We start from the raw sequence: 15118 nt of genomic DNA, 5'->3' as shown, positions 1-15118 counted from the left end.
CCAAATGCTAACCTTAACATCCTGCTTAGCCATCCTATTCCTTTCATCCACAAATGAGATAGTTCCATATATTTACTCCTGACATTTTCTACCCTATCATCTCATACAAGAATACACTAATGTGACTTACAGACAATGAAAAATGAGCAATAGCAAAATACAGCTGCATATCTAAATCAAGATAATGAATCCTCAGATATGTTCACCATCATATCTGGAATGAATCAGAATTGCTGATTCTGCTAAACAGAGACACTTGAATGATTTTGGCCTCCCAGGATCAAGTGATGAACAAACCAGAGAAAGCTTATATCACCATCACACTTGTGATATTCCAGCACAAATATTTAGATGGCATGTACAGGCATTCCTCACATTACGTACAAGCTAGGTTCTGTAGATTTTTTATTAAGTTGAATTTGTAAGTCAAACAGGTACTTTTTAAAGTGTAACTCCAGCCAAAAATACATATTTCTTAGCTTTGGATAGCATAGGGAAGGGATAACACCCCTGTGGTGTTTGTTTTGTTGTCTGTGCCCCTGTTCAGAAAATTTCACCTCACTTTCTGTCCCTGTGATAATTGGATTTTGAAAAAATTGGCTTATTGTGGAAACAAGTATTGGAGATAAAGTTTCAGTTGAGACACCTTTCCCCATGATAACCCTTTCAGGAGTGAATTTCCCTTTCTAGGTAAATTTTTCTCACTTCCTGTTGTCTCACACCTGTTCTTAACTATGGGTAGTACATAGGTCAGCTGTTTATAACTGTCTGTAGATATGAAAGATTGCAGACAACAGAATAAGAATAAGAAAGCAGAATAAGTAAATGTGTGGTGGAGCAGGAAAGGTCTTGTCCATACCCTTTTCATTCCTAACAGAGATCATCATGCCAGAATGGCCAGGACAGTGATTGATGGACTGAGAGTTGCTCAGCTAAATATTGCTGAGGAACAAGCATCCCCTTAGTCTGCATGCCACCATCGATGTCACCCTGAGCTCCTTAGATGTAATTCAATTTAAATACTCCATATCTCCAGTTGTCATAAATTCAGTTCCCTTATTTATTTTGTTCAATTGTATCCCGTATTTCCCGTTTCCTTCAGGAAGACATTTATCTTTCTGTGGTACAGTCCCTGGTCGAACTAATAACCAAGAATGAATACACGTCTAGAGAACACATTGCTATGTACCATATCTCTGTCCAAAGGATGCAGGAATTGAGAGGAGTGCAAAGGGAACTAGCTAAACAACAATCAGTGATTTTGTCATTGATGTCAAAGCAGATGTAAGCAAAGTGTCCCACAAATTGCCCCAAGTGTTCTACTACATGGTCCCATTGGAGAGATTATAAGAGTATTCTTACTGTTGAGGAAAACCTGCATTGGATGATATTGAGCAGAAGTGGTGGAAATGAAGAATTCTTATTTCTTTGCTACCATGACTGCCATAGAATAAGCTCCAATAGGAAATCTTAGTCTATTTTGTTAGATTCCCCCCTCCCCACCATTTCTGCCACTTGTAATCTAGCCACTATTCTCTTATTTTTTCAATCTCAGTTCCTCAGAATACCAGAGACTATTTGAAGAAGAAACAATCTGTGCATCTGTTTGATGTGCTTACAGAGATAATCTTGAATCACTTCCAAATTTTAGGTGCTAGCTTGCATCCCACAGTTTACAAAGAGACAGCTATGTTAGACTAAGGAAGTTGCTGGGAAGAAGAAATCAAGCAGCACTTTTCAGATTGACTAGTTTATTTCAGCATAAGCTTTCATGGCCCTTAATTCACTTCTTCAGATGCATTGATTACAGTTTGTGCCAAAAAACACTGGTCATTTCTTTTTAATGAATGCTGTTAGTAAATCAGCAATTGAGAGCAGTTTTCAAGTGCACAGGGTTTCACCTGCATTGGCCCTGGGTCTTAAATTTCCCAATTTAGGTGTATACCAGGTTTAGAAATGGCCACCAGGTGGCTTCATATAATAGAAGCATACTTACGGTATGAAAATCAATTTGTTTCTGGGTATTACTACTTCAACAAAAAATTTGGAACCAGAGGTAGAAATAACATTGAAAGAATAGTAATAGACCAAAATGTTTCAGCAACTTTTTATCTAAAACTAATTATATGCACATATGAAGTGAAACGAGATGAGGTAAGCCTTGCATAGGTAAACAAAAACATTTCAAATCTTCTAACAGGTAGACTGTTAGGAATTGTGGGAGTTGAAGTCCAAAATACCTAGAGGGCCAAAGTTTACCCATGCCTGCTCAAGATTTGAAGGCTTCTTCCAAAATGGATAGGGATATTTTTTTCTTTCACTAACTTCTACTTTTCTTATGGTTTTCATTTTGATGGCCCCATTTTTTTAACATGGTAAGGTAGACTTTTCTACTTTTCTCTGCTTTGCTGTTCACACATGTTTAGTGAGGGATTCTGGATTATCAGCAGGTACACATAGTCACAGTAGAATCGGCTATAGTGGCAACTCAAGTTTCATTATATTGTTTACTCTAGACATTTTGCCACCTGATACAAAATGCCTGTATTCCTGCAATCTTACATCATCTGTCTACTCAGAGCTGAAGCTGCTAAAATAAGCTTCCAATGAAACAGAGGACACAAAAGAAAAGGGGTTTGGGCAGGTGTAAAAAAACATAGGCTTTGTTAACAGAGATATACCTGTAGTTGTTTCCAGAATCCAGCAGTGCTAATAACAAATATTATTATTATTATTATTATTATTATTATTAAACTTTATTTGTACCCCGCTAGCATCTCCCGAAGGACTCGATGCGGCTTACAAAGGCCAAGGCCTCAACACACAATATAACAATACAAAACAAAAGGCAAATTAAAAACAATTAAAACAGTATAAACAACAAGCAATAAACAATACGCTAAAACACAATAAAACTGGGCCGGGCAACACATCTTGGTTAATGAATAAATTCCATTGTTAGTGACATCTATCAAATTTTAATTAAGCTTAAATGTTTAAGAAAATACTTGGTTTATGATGAAAATGGAATTTTTATGCATTTCCTTTCTTAATGGATTATTTCCTCAAATGCAAGTTTGCTTCTTTTTGCCTCTCAGACCACCAGAAGTTCTTGAGAACATGTGCTAGTTTCACTGCCTTCCTTTGTCAATGACTTCTTTGGCATGTGTATTTTTGACCCATTAAGCCTTTATTGCTAGGGGGTGATAACTAGTGTAAACCCTTAAATATCCAGATACTGGCAGTTGTATGTATAAAGGTGTTGTGGTTCTGGGCTATGGTGGTTTTCCTTGCTATGACTGAAACTGTATGAATAGCACTTTTTAAAATAGTGAAGTGAGATAGTATCTGTCATTTCTCATTAAGAGCAGTCCTGCTCCACATGGCTTCCTTGCAACATGCTATGTGCAAATAAATGCATACCAAACATGCTATGTGCAAGTAAATGCATACCAAAACTCTGTTAGCCCTTTCTGAGTTCAAAGCATCTTTGTAGCAACAGTAGCCATAGCTTAGTAGTAGGGACATTCTTTGTATCGAAAGCATCAAAGTATCAGCTTTTTCACTTTTTCAAAGAGATATCTGCTACAAGAACTGACCAAAGATCCTCCATCTGATAGCTGGTAGAGACAGCTTGCTTTGTTCAGCAAATATGAGCCTGCCCCCTTGGTTGTTATTGTAAAGCTACACATCTGGAAAAGAGAGAGTATTGTGAAGGCTTTCCACATGAACAGGATCCCTTGTTTTCCAGGTTCTAGTTCATGTGGTAAACCTCCATATGAGATACCTCTTTTCTTCAGGTGAAATATTACTTTACAATCAAGTCTTTGCTGAGTGAAAGTGACAGATGTAGAATACTGGGGAAAATGCTTGAAAATGTTAATCTCTTTTGGTGTGGACAGTATTAAGCGAAAGGACCAGTGGTCTCAACTGGATTAATCATAGAATAATAGAGTTGGAAGAGACCTCATGGGCCATTCAGTCCAACCTCCTACCAAGAAGCAGGAAAATCGCATTCAAAGCACCCCCAACTGATGGAATTAAGGCAGCTTCATGTACCTGTATGTCAGAGCTACTCAGGAGCAGTAGGTAGTTCTCCACTCCTTGCCTGCTTATCACTTTTTCTCTCCAGTCCATCATAACTCCTTGCAGCTTTTCCCTCTGCCATGGTAGACTTTGTCACACAATAGATTCAGAAGCTAAGAGTATCCTCAAAGTATATTTGACTTTATTGTCTCTTCTTTCTTCTGAATAACCAGTGCAAATATGTTTCTAAACCCACTGCGTAATTACATGTGTTGTGTTATTGGTGCATATTTTTTCAGAAAGCAGCCTAGTAAGCCAACTACACGTGCAGCGGCAAAAAATCAAAGTCCAGATCCAGTCCCTCCTAGAAAGCGTAAAAGGGTGGTAGACAAGAAAGAATCATCAGCTACTGCAAAATCTAATAAATCACCCATCTCAGCACAGTAAGTATGAGAGTGCAAGTTACTACTGCCTTGGGTATCTCTATGTTGCTCCTTTGATTTTCTCCTCTCACTCTTACTTTTTCTTGACTGGCCAGCATTGGAGACTTGCTTTGGTCCATCAAGACTCTTCTCCACATCCCAATAGTAAGTAGTAAGTAAGTAAAAGTTTATTTGTATACCGCCCTCTCTCCCAAGAGGGACTCAGGGCGGTTTCCAATATAAAATCAGCATAAAAACATTGTACAATAAAACACTGAAACACTATAAAGCACTATAAGAGTATAAAAAAAGCATAGCAATTGGCCAAAATAATCACATAAACAGAAACAATATAGTCACTCAAAAACATATAAATCACAGAAAAAAAAACCACTGGGATGGAGGAGAGGATGGCCTGGAAGGGCCACTAAAACTAAAGTGCAGTGTTATATTCTAAGGTGCTTTGGGGCAGAGGAATAAAGCGCAATGTCTCAAATCCAGAGAGATGGCCAGTGCAACTACTATAGCTATGGGCTCAGTTATCCGAAGGCGCAGCGGAAGAGCCAGGTTTTAAGCAGCTTTTTGAAGGAAGCCAGGGTGGGTGCTTGCCGGATCTCCTCCGGAAGGGAATTCCAGATCCGGGGGGCAACAATAGAAAAGGCCCGCTCCCTCGTCCCCGCCAACCGAGCCTGGGATGGTGGCGGGAGCGATAGAAGGGCCCTACCAGATGAACGAAGAAGTCGTTCATAGGGGGGAGATGCGGTCACAAAGGTAGGTGGGTCCCAAACCGTTTAGGTCTACATATGTAAAAAAAGCGTTCCAATATTTCGAAAGCCAACACTGAAAATCTTGATTTGTGCTTTATCTTGGTTTTAAGAGTTTGTTTTGAACATTCTCACTGTTTGCAGATACATTTGCTAGCAGCCAAGAGTCCAAGATATGAGCTCAAGGTCCAGATGGCCCAGCTGTTGGCAGCTGGGACTCTTAAGATAGGACTCTAAGCTGGGATGGCCAAGTAGACTTTTAAATATGAATAACATGTCCTGAGACAAACCAGGATCCCAGGGAAGTATTGGTAGTAATGAAAGATACGCAGTAATGCTATGTAGTAATTACTGTATTTACGAATTTAGCACCAAAATATCACGGTATATTGAAAACATTGACTACAAAAATGCATTGGATAATTCAGAACGTTGGATAAGCAAGTGTTGGATAAGTGAGACTCTACTGTATATGCAAATACGGGCATTTCAAAATCCAAGATACTTCTGTTCCTAAGTATTTTATACTCAGCCTGTCGTACAAAGGAAGTGGAAAAAGAGACAGGTGAAAATTAATGAGAAAACTATCAGATTTTAAGCAGAATCTCTTAAGACTAGGGGAGAACTACCTGCAGGAAGTGCATGTGAGATTTTGGTCTAGCTAAAATGCTACTACTATTTAGCATTTATGTAAAATGTTTAAAGTGCTTCTTTGTAACCTCAAGCCTGTAACATACAGCAGTGTTATCCCTGAATTGCAGAGCTTGCCTACAGCTACCTAAAAGTTCCTGAAGTATGATGGAGGTCACATGCTCAGTGTGCTACACCAGATTGCATTGCAATGCCAGTTAGAGCGGGAAGAGCCTCTTTTCTGTAAACAAGTGTCTTGAAGGCCAGATAGGGCTCTTGCATGCAAAGTCCAACCCTTACAATAGAAAAGTTATAGTACAGTTGGAAACAAGTGGTGTTAACAACCAGTATCCTTCGTCTACAACAGGGGTCCCCAAACTACAGCCCGCGGGCCACATGCAGCCCGCCGGAGCTATTTATCTGGCCCGCGGGGCAGTAGCTCCCTCCTCCTCCGCCAAGAAAGGTGCGTGTGGCAAGGAGAAAGAGGAAAAGGTCTTTCCCTTCTCCCTAGCACCTTTTCTGCTGCCGCTGCCACCGAGGAAGGAGCATGCAGGGCGAGCGAAGAGGCAGGGAAGGCGAGTGCCTTTCTCTCCTCGCTCACCCCGCGCGCTCCTTTCCCGCTGCTGCTGCCGAGGAAGACGCGCACGAGGCGAGCGAGGAGTGAAAGGCACTCACCTTCCCCACCTCCTCGCTCGCCCAGCGCGCTTCTTTCCCGCCGCTGAGGAAGGAGCGCGCAGGGCAAACGAGGAGGCAGGGAAGGCGAGTGCCTTTCCTCGCTTGCCCCACGCGCTCCTTTCCCACCGTTGCTGCCGAGGAAGGAGTGCACCGGGCGAGCGAGGAGAGAAAGGCACTCGCCTTCCCCGCCTCCTCGCTCGCCCTGCGCGCTCCTTTCCCGCCGCTGCCGCCGAGGAAGGAGAGCGCAGGGCGAACGAGGAGGCAGGTAAGGTGAGTGCCTTTCTCTCCTCGCTCGCCCCACGCGCTCCTTTCCTGCCATTGCTGCCGAGGAAGGAGTGCACGGGGCGAGCGAGGAGAGAAAGGCACTCACCTTACCTGCCTCCTCGCTTGCCCTGCGCGCTTCTTTCCCGCTGCCGCTGTTGCCAAGGAACGTAGGCACTGGGTGAACAAGAAGAGAAAGGCACTCGCCTTCCCTGCCTCCTTGCCCATCCCGTGAGCTCCTTTCCAGCCACTGCTGCCACCAAGGAACTTAAGACCTTGCTTGAGGTACCACATTAAATGTACATTGGGGAAAATGGCACACTTAGTTTTGTATTTAACAGAATGTATCCAGTGGCAGTTTCCAAAATGAATACAGAGGCACATCTTATAGAAATAGGTTAACTGTGTTAGTAGGTGGTTGAATTATGTTGGTCAGGGATGCTTTGATTGTTTTGGTGCACAAAGGCAGAAGGGAGTTGGATTAGATGGCCCAAGGGGTCTTTTCCAACCATTTTAATTATGGTACAGTAGAGTCTCACTTATCCAAGCTAAACGGGCCGGCAGAAGCTTGGATAAGCGAATATGTTGGATAATAAGGAGGGATTAAGGAAAAGCCTATTAAACATCAAATTAGGTTATGATTTTACAAATGAAGCACCAAAACATCATGTTAGACAACAAATTTGGCAGAAAAAGTAGTTCAATACGCAGTAATGCTATGTAGTAATTACTGTATTTATGAATTTAGCACCAAAATATCACGATATATTGAAAACATTGACTACAAAAATGCGTTGGATAATCCAGAACGTTGGATAAGCGAGTGTTGGATAAGTGAAACTCTACTGTATTAACATTGAGGCTGTATTTGTTCCCTTTTTGTTTGTTTTTTTTTTTTTTACTTCATAATAAGATATGTGCAGTGTGCATAGGAATTTGTTCATAGTTAAAAAAAACACTATAGTTCGGCCCTCCAACGGTCTGAGGGACCGTGAATTGGCCCCCTGTTTAAAAAGTTTGGGGACCCCTTCTGGTGGGGCTTAAAAACAGAGAGGAGGCATATATTGGAACCATCTCACAAAGAATACAGAGGTAAAACCGTATATATTCTGAGGAAGAGCTTAGAAAAGTTACATAGACAGAGGGAGGTGTATTAGGAGAGGTCAAAAGAGTAATTTGTCTAAACTTTGATTTGAAAAGCAGTTCATCATAAGATCCAACCAGGAAGACCAAGTAGAATGAGTTAATAGAGGTTGGAAGACTTTGGGTTGTTTATATGGTAGTAGTAGAGTTAGAAAAAGAAAGGACAGGGATTTATACCATCCCAGCGCTAAAAATTTTAGTGGCATCTTCAGTGAGTTTTTAGGAATTTAATATATTACTAGCTGTGCCCGGCCACGCTGTGACAAAGTGGTGGTGGTATTGGTTAAAAGTTGTTGTGGAATTTTTATTTGACATTATTTGTATTTTTTAAATTAATTTTAATGTAACTTATCTTATTTATTTATTATATTTTATTATTTTGTTGTATTGTTTTTAGTTATTTTGATATAGTATTTTATTGTATTAATTTTTTATTGTTTTTTATTATTTTTTATTGTATTATTTGTATTTATTTTATTTTTTATTCTTTTATTAACACTGGGCTGAGTGGGTTGCTAGGAGACCAAGTGGGCAGAGCTTAGCCTTCTAAGTGGCAGCAATTGGATAAAAACAATTATTTCTCTCCCTCTAATTAGGACTTTATTTTTCTTTTCTTTTTGTTGTATCAACCTAGAGGCGTGGATGATGGGTTGTGTTGTCAAATTTCGAGGTTGGGGGGCTTGTAGTTTTGTTGTTTTGTGGGTCGCCATGATGCCATCACTCTTATATATATATATATATAGATGAATGTGTGTAATGTATGATGCCTTGTCTATTTAAGCTGTTATTTTATAATTTTATTGGGTTTGTTTCTGATTTGATATATGTTATGTTTGGCATTGAATGTTTGCCACTGTGTTTTATATTGCTGTAAGCCACCCTGAGTCCCTTCAGGGAGATAGGGTGAGTTATAAATAAAGCATCATCATCATCATCATCATTTATAAGCTTTGGATAAAAGATAAAAATAACGATTAAATAAAAAATTAAATTAAATAATATATATTTAATAAAATATATAAAATAATAAATAATAAAAATAACTTTAAAGATAAAATATCTTTGGGTTGTTGTATGTTTTCCTCTGAGGATGCCTGCCATAGATGTGGGTGAAACGTCAGGAGAGAATGCTTCTGGAACATGGCCATACAGCCTGGAAAACATACAACATCCCTATGATCCCAGCCATGAAAGCCTTCGACAACACAAAAATATCTTTGTGCTGATTATAAGTAGGCTACTGAAGTCACCATTGTATTTGAGAAAGGGATGTCATAAGGAGGCTCTGGTGTCTTTTAAATGTTGTTAAAGCACAAAATCACATCACTTTGGCTAGTAATATTCAAAGTTACCAATAACTGCTAGAAAGCATCAGGTTGCTTATCCCTTGGCTGCGGGAGGTGAATGATGTTGCCAGTAGAGATGAGGGGACTGAAATGAATAAAGGAAGCACCACAGCGAAGGCCAATATCATCCTCTCCTATGAATTGTTACTTAACCAGATGAGAAGCTTTTCTATTCATCTCTCGGCATCAGGGCCAGTTTTCACTTACAGGCCTAATTTTCAAGCTACAACACTGGATTTTTAGCCCAAAATAGATCTTGGAAGTGAGGTGCCTACTTCCCGCTTTCATTTTCAAGTTTTAGGGCAGACTGTCAGTCCAAGGTGGGATTTGGGTGGGATTTTTCACCTGGAGAATAGATTTCAAATTGAGGGTCTATGGATTTGGAAGGCACAGAAAAGGAGTTTGGGGAGGTTTTGTATTTGCTCATGTTTAATTGATCGCCAGTGGCAACTGCATATTTGTGCTCAGATAGAGTTGCTTCATTGCCTGGGCAAAATCTGGACAATGAAATAACCCCTCACTCACCTTCTCTAATGAAGGAAATTTCTGTTCTTCCAATGACTTGACTGGTAGAAGACCTCGGTAATTAGAGCAAAAATGCTGTTTTTCTTTTTTCCAGTTCAAAGTTGCAGTCCCCCAGACATAAAAAGGAAGTCCGTCCTCTGATGTCGCACAAGAAAAGTCACCCGAGAGCAAATGAGCCTGAGGCAAAGAAGTCCAAACGGTAGTTGTACCCCATATTGGACAAATGTGGGAGAAAAAGGAAACTCTTCTCTGCTTCTGTTGGAAATAAAACAAAAAAAGCTGAGAGGTTTGCATGCGCTTGTTTCCTAGGTATGGCGTATGTCACATATAGAAACAGCTTGATAAAATAGGTGTTCATACAGAAGACTACATACGTTGCAGAGGTTTGCTCTGCATCTCAAGCAGAGATTGTCAAGAGTGACTCCAAATGCTGATGCTTCCAATCCATTCATCACCAGTGGCCTCTTAATGACACCTTTTTTAAATAAGCCACGTATTTTAAAGAGATTGTATTTTACTGTGTATGAACTTAATCAGTGGGAACACTTTATTTAATAGCAAAGACTGGTCTGTGAAATGTTACATTATCTTATGTTAGTCATTTTAACTGGATTTTTAAATGTTGTGCAGACATTATTAGCATTGCATAGGAGGGGAGGGGGGAGAAGGAGGGAGCCTCTTTCATCAAACTCAGCAGAGCTCCAGTAACTGACAAAGTATTTTCTCGCATGTGTTCAAGTCCCATAGGGGGAACCTGGTACTTGGTTCCTCTCCATGTCACATTTGTGCTTTTCTGTATAGTAAGAGTTAAAATTGCATTTACAATGCTGAGTAAATGCACTCACTTTGAAGTATAACCTCATCTGTAATTTTTCTCCCAGCATCAAAGTAGCTAGAGCATATTAAGGTAAAACTAGAACCTTTCAGATGAGAACCCTTTCTAAGGTCAGAATTGTTTCTGCTTGCAGCTGTTAATTGTTCTCTCAGTATTTCTCTTTCAGTTAAAACTCTGAAATCAATAGTAGATATAGGTCTTCATCATTTTACCTTCCATCTTACATTTTGTATACTCTTATTCAGTGAGAGCTTAGAACCTGATCCAGGTCCAAAATCTTTAGCAAACTTGCATTTTACTCACAAGAACAAATCTTCAAGTTCAGTTCCATGTAAAGCTTTTTTTATTATCAAAATTTGTCTCTTGCAAAGATGTAAGTTGCCAAACAACCTGAGATTATTTTAAAATGTTCATATTCATGTTTTATAACTAAAATCAGCTTACGTATTGCTTAATTTCTTTTGCTTTTCTTATTTGGGGACTTTTATTGTTGTAATGTGAATTTTTTTGTCAAATATTCTACTTTGTTTCTTACCAAACTTTTATATATAAATTATAAAATGTTTCCCAAAACTGAAGTCTAAGTATTTAAATGACAAGATTATCTCTTAAGAATGTTTGATTGGTCACTTCCGAATACCACTAATCTTATTAAAAGTAAATACAATCTTAGCTAGTAAGATTCATTGGCATTAGCTTTGGCTGAATTTTAACTTTAATGTATAAACGAGTCAAAACGAGTCATTCGGGTGACATGAGGTCTCCAGAAAAAGGATCGCTTTTCTCTCTCAGGATCTCCAGGAGAGGCCATAGGTTTAACTAGGCTGCAGATACCTGGTCACTATATAACACAGTGGTTCCCAACCCGTGTTCCGTGAGACCTAAAATAAGGTCCATAAGACTTGCAGGGAAAATTGGCGCCGAGACTGCTTTTCTTGGTGTCTTCGTTTTTAGGACTGTTCCTGGGGTTATTTGGGTGCTGATTCAGAAAATCACATTGGATAGACCAAGTCAGCTCTCAATGATTAAATATGGTTTTCTCTGGGCAAGCAGATGGGGACTACTGGATGGCATATGTTCTGTATCATAAACAAAAGCTGATGTGGTCTATCCAATGCAATGTCCTGAATCAGCAACCCAAATAACCAAACCAAATATAAAGCTGACCAAAACCTGATTCATAACACCTTTGGTACTAATGTTGGAGAGTGGTCCCTGGTCAAAGTAGTCCTTGGTCAAAAAAAAGGCTGGGAACCACTGATTTAACATTAAACTTACTTTTATTTCAAAACAAAAAGTGGGCTTCTGGCCACTAGTTTTCTCTTCTTTTGATAGTCCCAAGAGCATCCCAATGAAGAAAATGAGCCCCTGAACCTTCCGCATTTGCCCACCCCAATAGAAACAAGAAGATTCATTTGAACCAACATGTTATCTGGAGCAACATCCTTCTCAGGAAAGAGAGAGAGGATGCCCATTTGAACACACAGGAGCATTCATTTGACTACTTATCGACAGCAAACACTTCTGAAAGCTCCAGGGTGGCTGGACTTGCCAAATGATTAAACTGAAAGTGGCTATGCCTGAGTGAAATGTTCTGTCATGGCACATCTTGGAAAATGGTGAATGTTTTATTGGGACAGCCCAAGGGGACTGGGGAACCAAAGTTGGTGAGGCCACCATGAAGTGATCAAAAATATTGGGAAAACCAGAAATCTCCAAAGGCTTTTTGGAAGTGTGACCCTTTTGGAAATTAACTAGCATTCACATTATTTGTAATAATTATAACCTTTTGGAAAGGCATGACCTTGTTAGAGATCGTAACCTTTTGTAAAGTATTATCTTCCTGAGAAGAGTTAAAAACTTGCTTGAGTCAATCTTCTCCTTAGTGGTAAATATTCACTAGTATTCATGCAAGGCAATTTAGGTTTCTCAGCTGTTAGACTGATATACCTGATTATCTCTGAACTGTTAGGAACAAAGAAATACCAGTGCACAAAAACATACAGCAGATCTTCAGAAATGTTATTTCAGTTGCCCAAAAAATATACTCTTCCATAAAATCATGCTTTCAAATCATGCTCTCAAGAGACCAAAAATTAGTAGTTTTCGTTAAACGTTAACATAGTTGATTTACTTACAAACTTAATGTATTTAACATACAGGTACATTGCTTATTGGTTTCATGTTAACTTATATTCTCACTGACATCTCACTGCAGCATACTGTGACTATACTCCTGCTCTAACTGACATCAGCCGACTCAACTGACTTCTAACTTTCAACTGATTCAAACCTCAATTGACCTCAGCTGACTTAACTGACTCCAACGGATTTCTGATTCAGACACATTCTAAAATGGAGTCTCACTCTGAACATTCTAAGATCAGGGTCACATGGTCTGTAGTCCCTCCCACAACCTCTAACAACATAGAGTTAAGGGGAAAACTGCATACCAATATATATGTACAGTACAGTAAACAATCTCATATCCACAACAAATAACAAGTATAGGAGGCTTGTAGAAAGTTGCTATCTACAACAAAAATAACATTTACATTCACCTTCTCAATCTTGTAGTGAGGAGGAGAAAGGGAGGGAAAGCATACAGCAAATGTCCTTTCCATGAGAAAGGAAATGTGGCTCCCAGGGATCCCCCTATCATTGCAAAACTACACACACTGGCTGTTTACTGGGGATAGAAAGAGGCCTATTTTGAGTGCCCCAACAGCAGAAGAAACATCAGAAGAGAACAAAGTCCGTTTTCACTTGGAGGAGGAGATCATCAACATGGACGTCTACACTTGACAGGTGTTTCACCAATAGGAATATGCCCCTGCAAATGCACAAATTCCAGATCTAGAGGGTAAGCTGAAGGGGGTTGGAAGCACAGTTCTCCTTTCTTGTTGAGGTTGTTGGCCATAGCCAACTGAATTGTCCTGTGACAGAACAATTTTTGGAATATACAAAGGACTTCCCACACAGCAAACTATTTGATGACTTAAACGTATCATTTTTCTGCATCTTGGACATGTGTCTGATGCCTATAGCAAACAACAAAGAGGATGTCTGTAGACAAAAGGCATCCTTCTCATGGTGTTGGAAAAATTGTTCTACCAGACAAAGACAAGTGGGAGCTGAAAGCCATTGAGACCATATAAGGGAGCTTATTATACTCCACAAGAGCCTCAGTCCAGATGGCTCCTCCTCACTGAAGGACTTTAATAAAAGAAAATTGTTTACACCTCACTTGCCAAGTCAAGGTCTGGCAATACAGGCACAATATGCATGACCATCAGAATGCTAAACAAAACTTGAAGAAATCCTTCAGGGCCATTTGTTCTAGATGAGAAGAATAACTTACTATCAGAGAAGATAATTCCTAAATGCTGAATCTTAAGAATGAACCTATTGTGACAGTTGACAAAAAGGAACTGGGCCTTGGGAAGAATGCGTGGCTTATATCTATATGAGGGAGGGTGTGGAGTTGCCACCAAAATGTGGCTCTAGAGCAGTGGTTCTCAACCTAGGGTCTCCAGATGTTTTTGGCCTACAACACCCAGAAATCCCAGCCAGTTTACCAGCTTCTGAAGTTCTATGCACAGGTGCAAAATGTGCACCTTTTTTGGCCGTCTCCAAAGCTTTCTAAGGCCAGGGGAGGCTTTGTGTTAAACAGGAAATGGTCCATGTATCAACTTCCAGTTCATTTTTTCAGGCTTGCCCTGGAGTTAAAATGTCCCAAGGAGACCAAAAAAAAGAGGAGACATTAAATCTACAGTCCCTAAGGGAAATGAGGGAATGCATATTTGGAGCTGATTTTCTATTAATGTTTTTAAAATTGCAAGACAATGCTCAGCAGAGGACTTACATAGTCTTTGAAGATTACTAATCAAGCCAAAGATATAAATAATACCCATGCTTCTGAAAAACCAAATTCATGATAATCGATAACAGCCATGTTGCCTTTTGACTTATCGTGACTCATGGAGAGAAAAAGTGGGGTATAAACAAACAAAATGTAGAATCTCACTTATCCAACATAAACGGACTGGCAGAACGTTGGATAAGCGAATATGTTGGATAATAAGGGATTAAGGAAATGTCTATTAAACGTCAAATTATGATTTTACAAATTAAGCACCAAAACATCTTTATACAACAAATTTGACTGAAAAAGTAGTTCAATGCGCAGTAATGCTATGTAGTAATTACTGTATTTACGAATTTAGCACCAAAACATCACAATGTATTGAAAACATTGACTACAAAAACATTGACTACTAAAAGGCAGACTGTGTTGGATAATCCAGAACATTGGTTAAGCGAATGTTGGATAAGTGAGACTCTACTGTAATATGAAATAATTACTGTGGTATAATAATACAGAACAATATAATCTCTAAAACTAGGACATTAAATAAAGAGCAACACTTTGAAAGCAGGGAAACTGGGAATTCCAGAAAGGGCCAGCTAACACTTCCCAACAAAGAATTC

At 39.5% G+C, this 15118-nt stretch overlaps 1 protein-coding gene across 2 annotated transcripts in view; it reads left to right on the top strand.

Annotated features, from left to right (window-relative positions):
• Positions 1–11299, top strand: part of bod1l1 (biorientation of chromosomes in cell division 1 like 1) — a 64094-nt gene extending 52795 nt beyond the window's left edge. Inside the window, exons 24-26 of one of the 2 annotated variants that reach the window (XM_062982097.1) lie at positions 4326–4469; positions 4565–4613; positions 9887–11299. In XM_062982097.1, the coding sequence (XP_062838167.1) occupies positions 4326–4469; positions 4565–4613; positions 9887–9913 (220 nt within the window). In that variant the 3' untranslated portion in view covers positions 9914–11299. The remainder of the gene's footprint in view (positions 1–4325; positions 4470–4564; positions 4614–9886) is intronic. The other variant, XM_008119082.3, reaches the window with a different exon arrangement.
• Positions 11300–15118: the final 3819 nt, after the last annotated feature.

Source organism: Anolis carolinensis, chromosome 5 (assembly GCF_035594765.1).
Source record: "Anolis carolinensis isolate JA03-04 chromosome 5, rAnoCar3.1.pri, whole genome shotgun sequence".
Lineage (NCBI taxonomy): Eukaryota > Metazoa > Chordata > Lepidosauria > Squamata > Dactyloidae > Anolis > Anolis carolinensis.
This window is presented reverse-complemented; position numbering and strand designations above follow the sequence as displayed.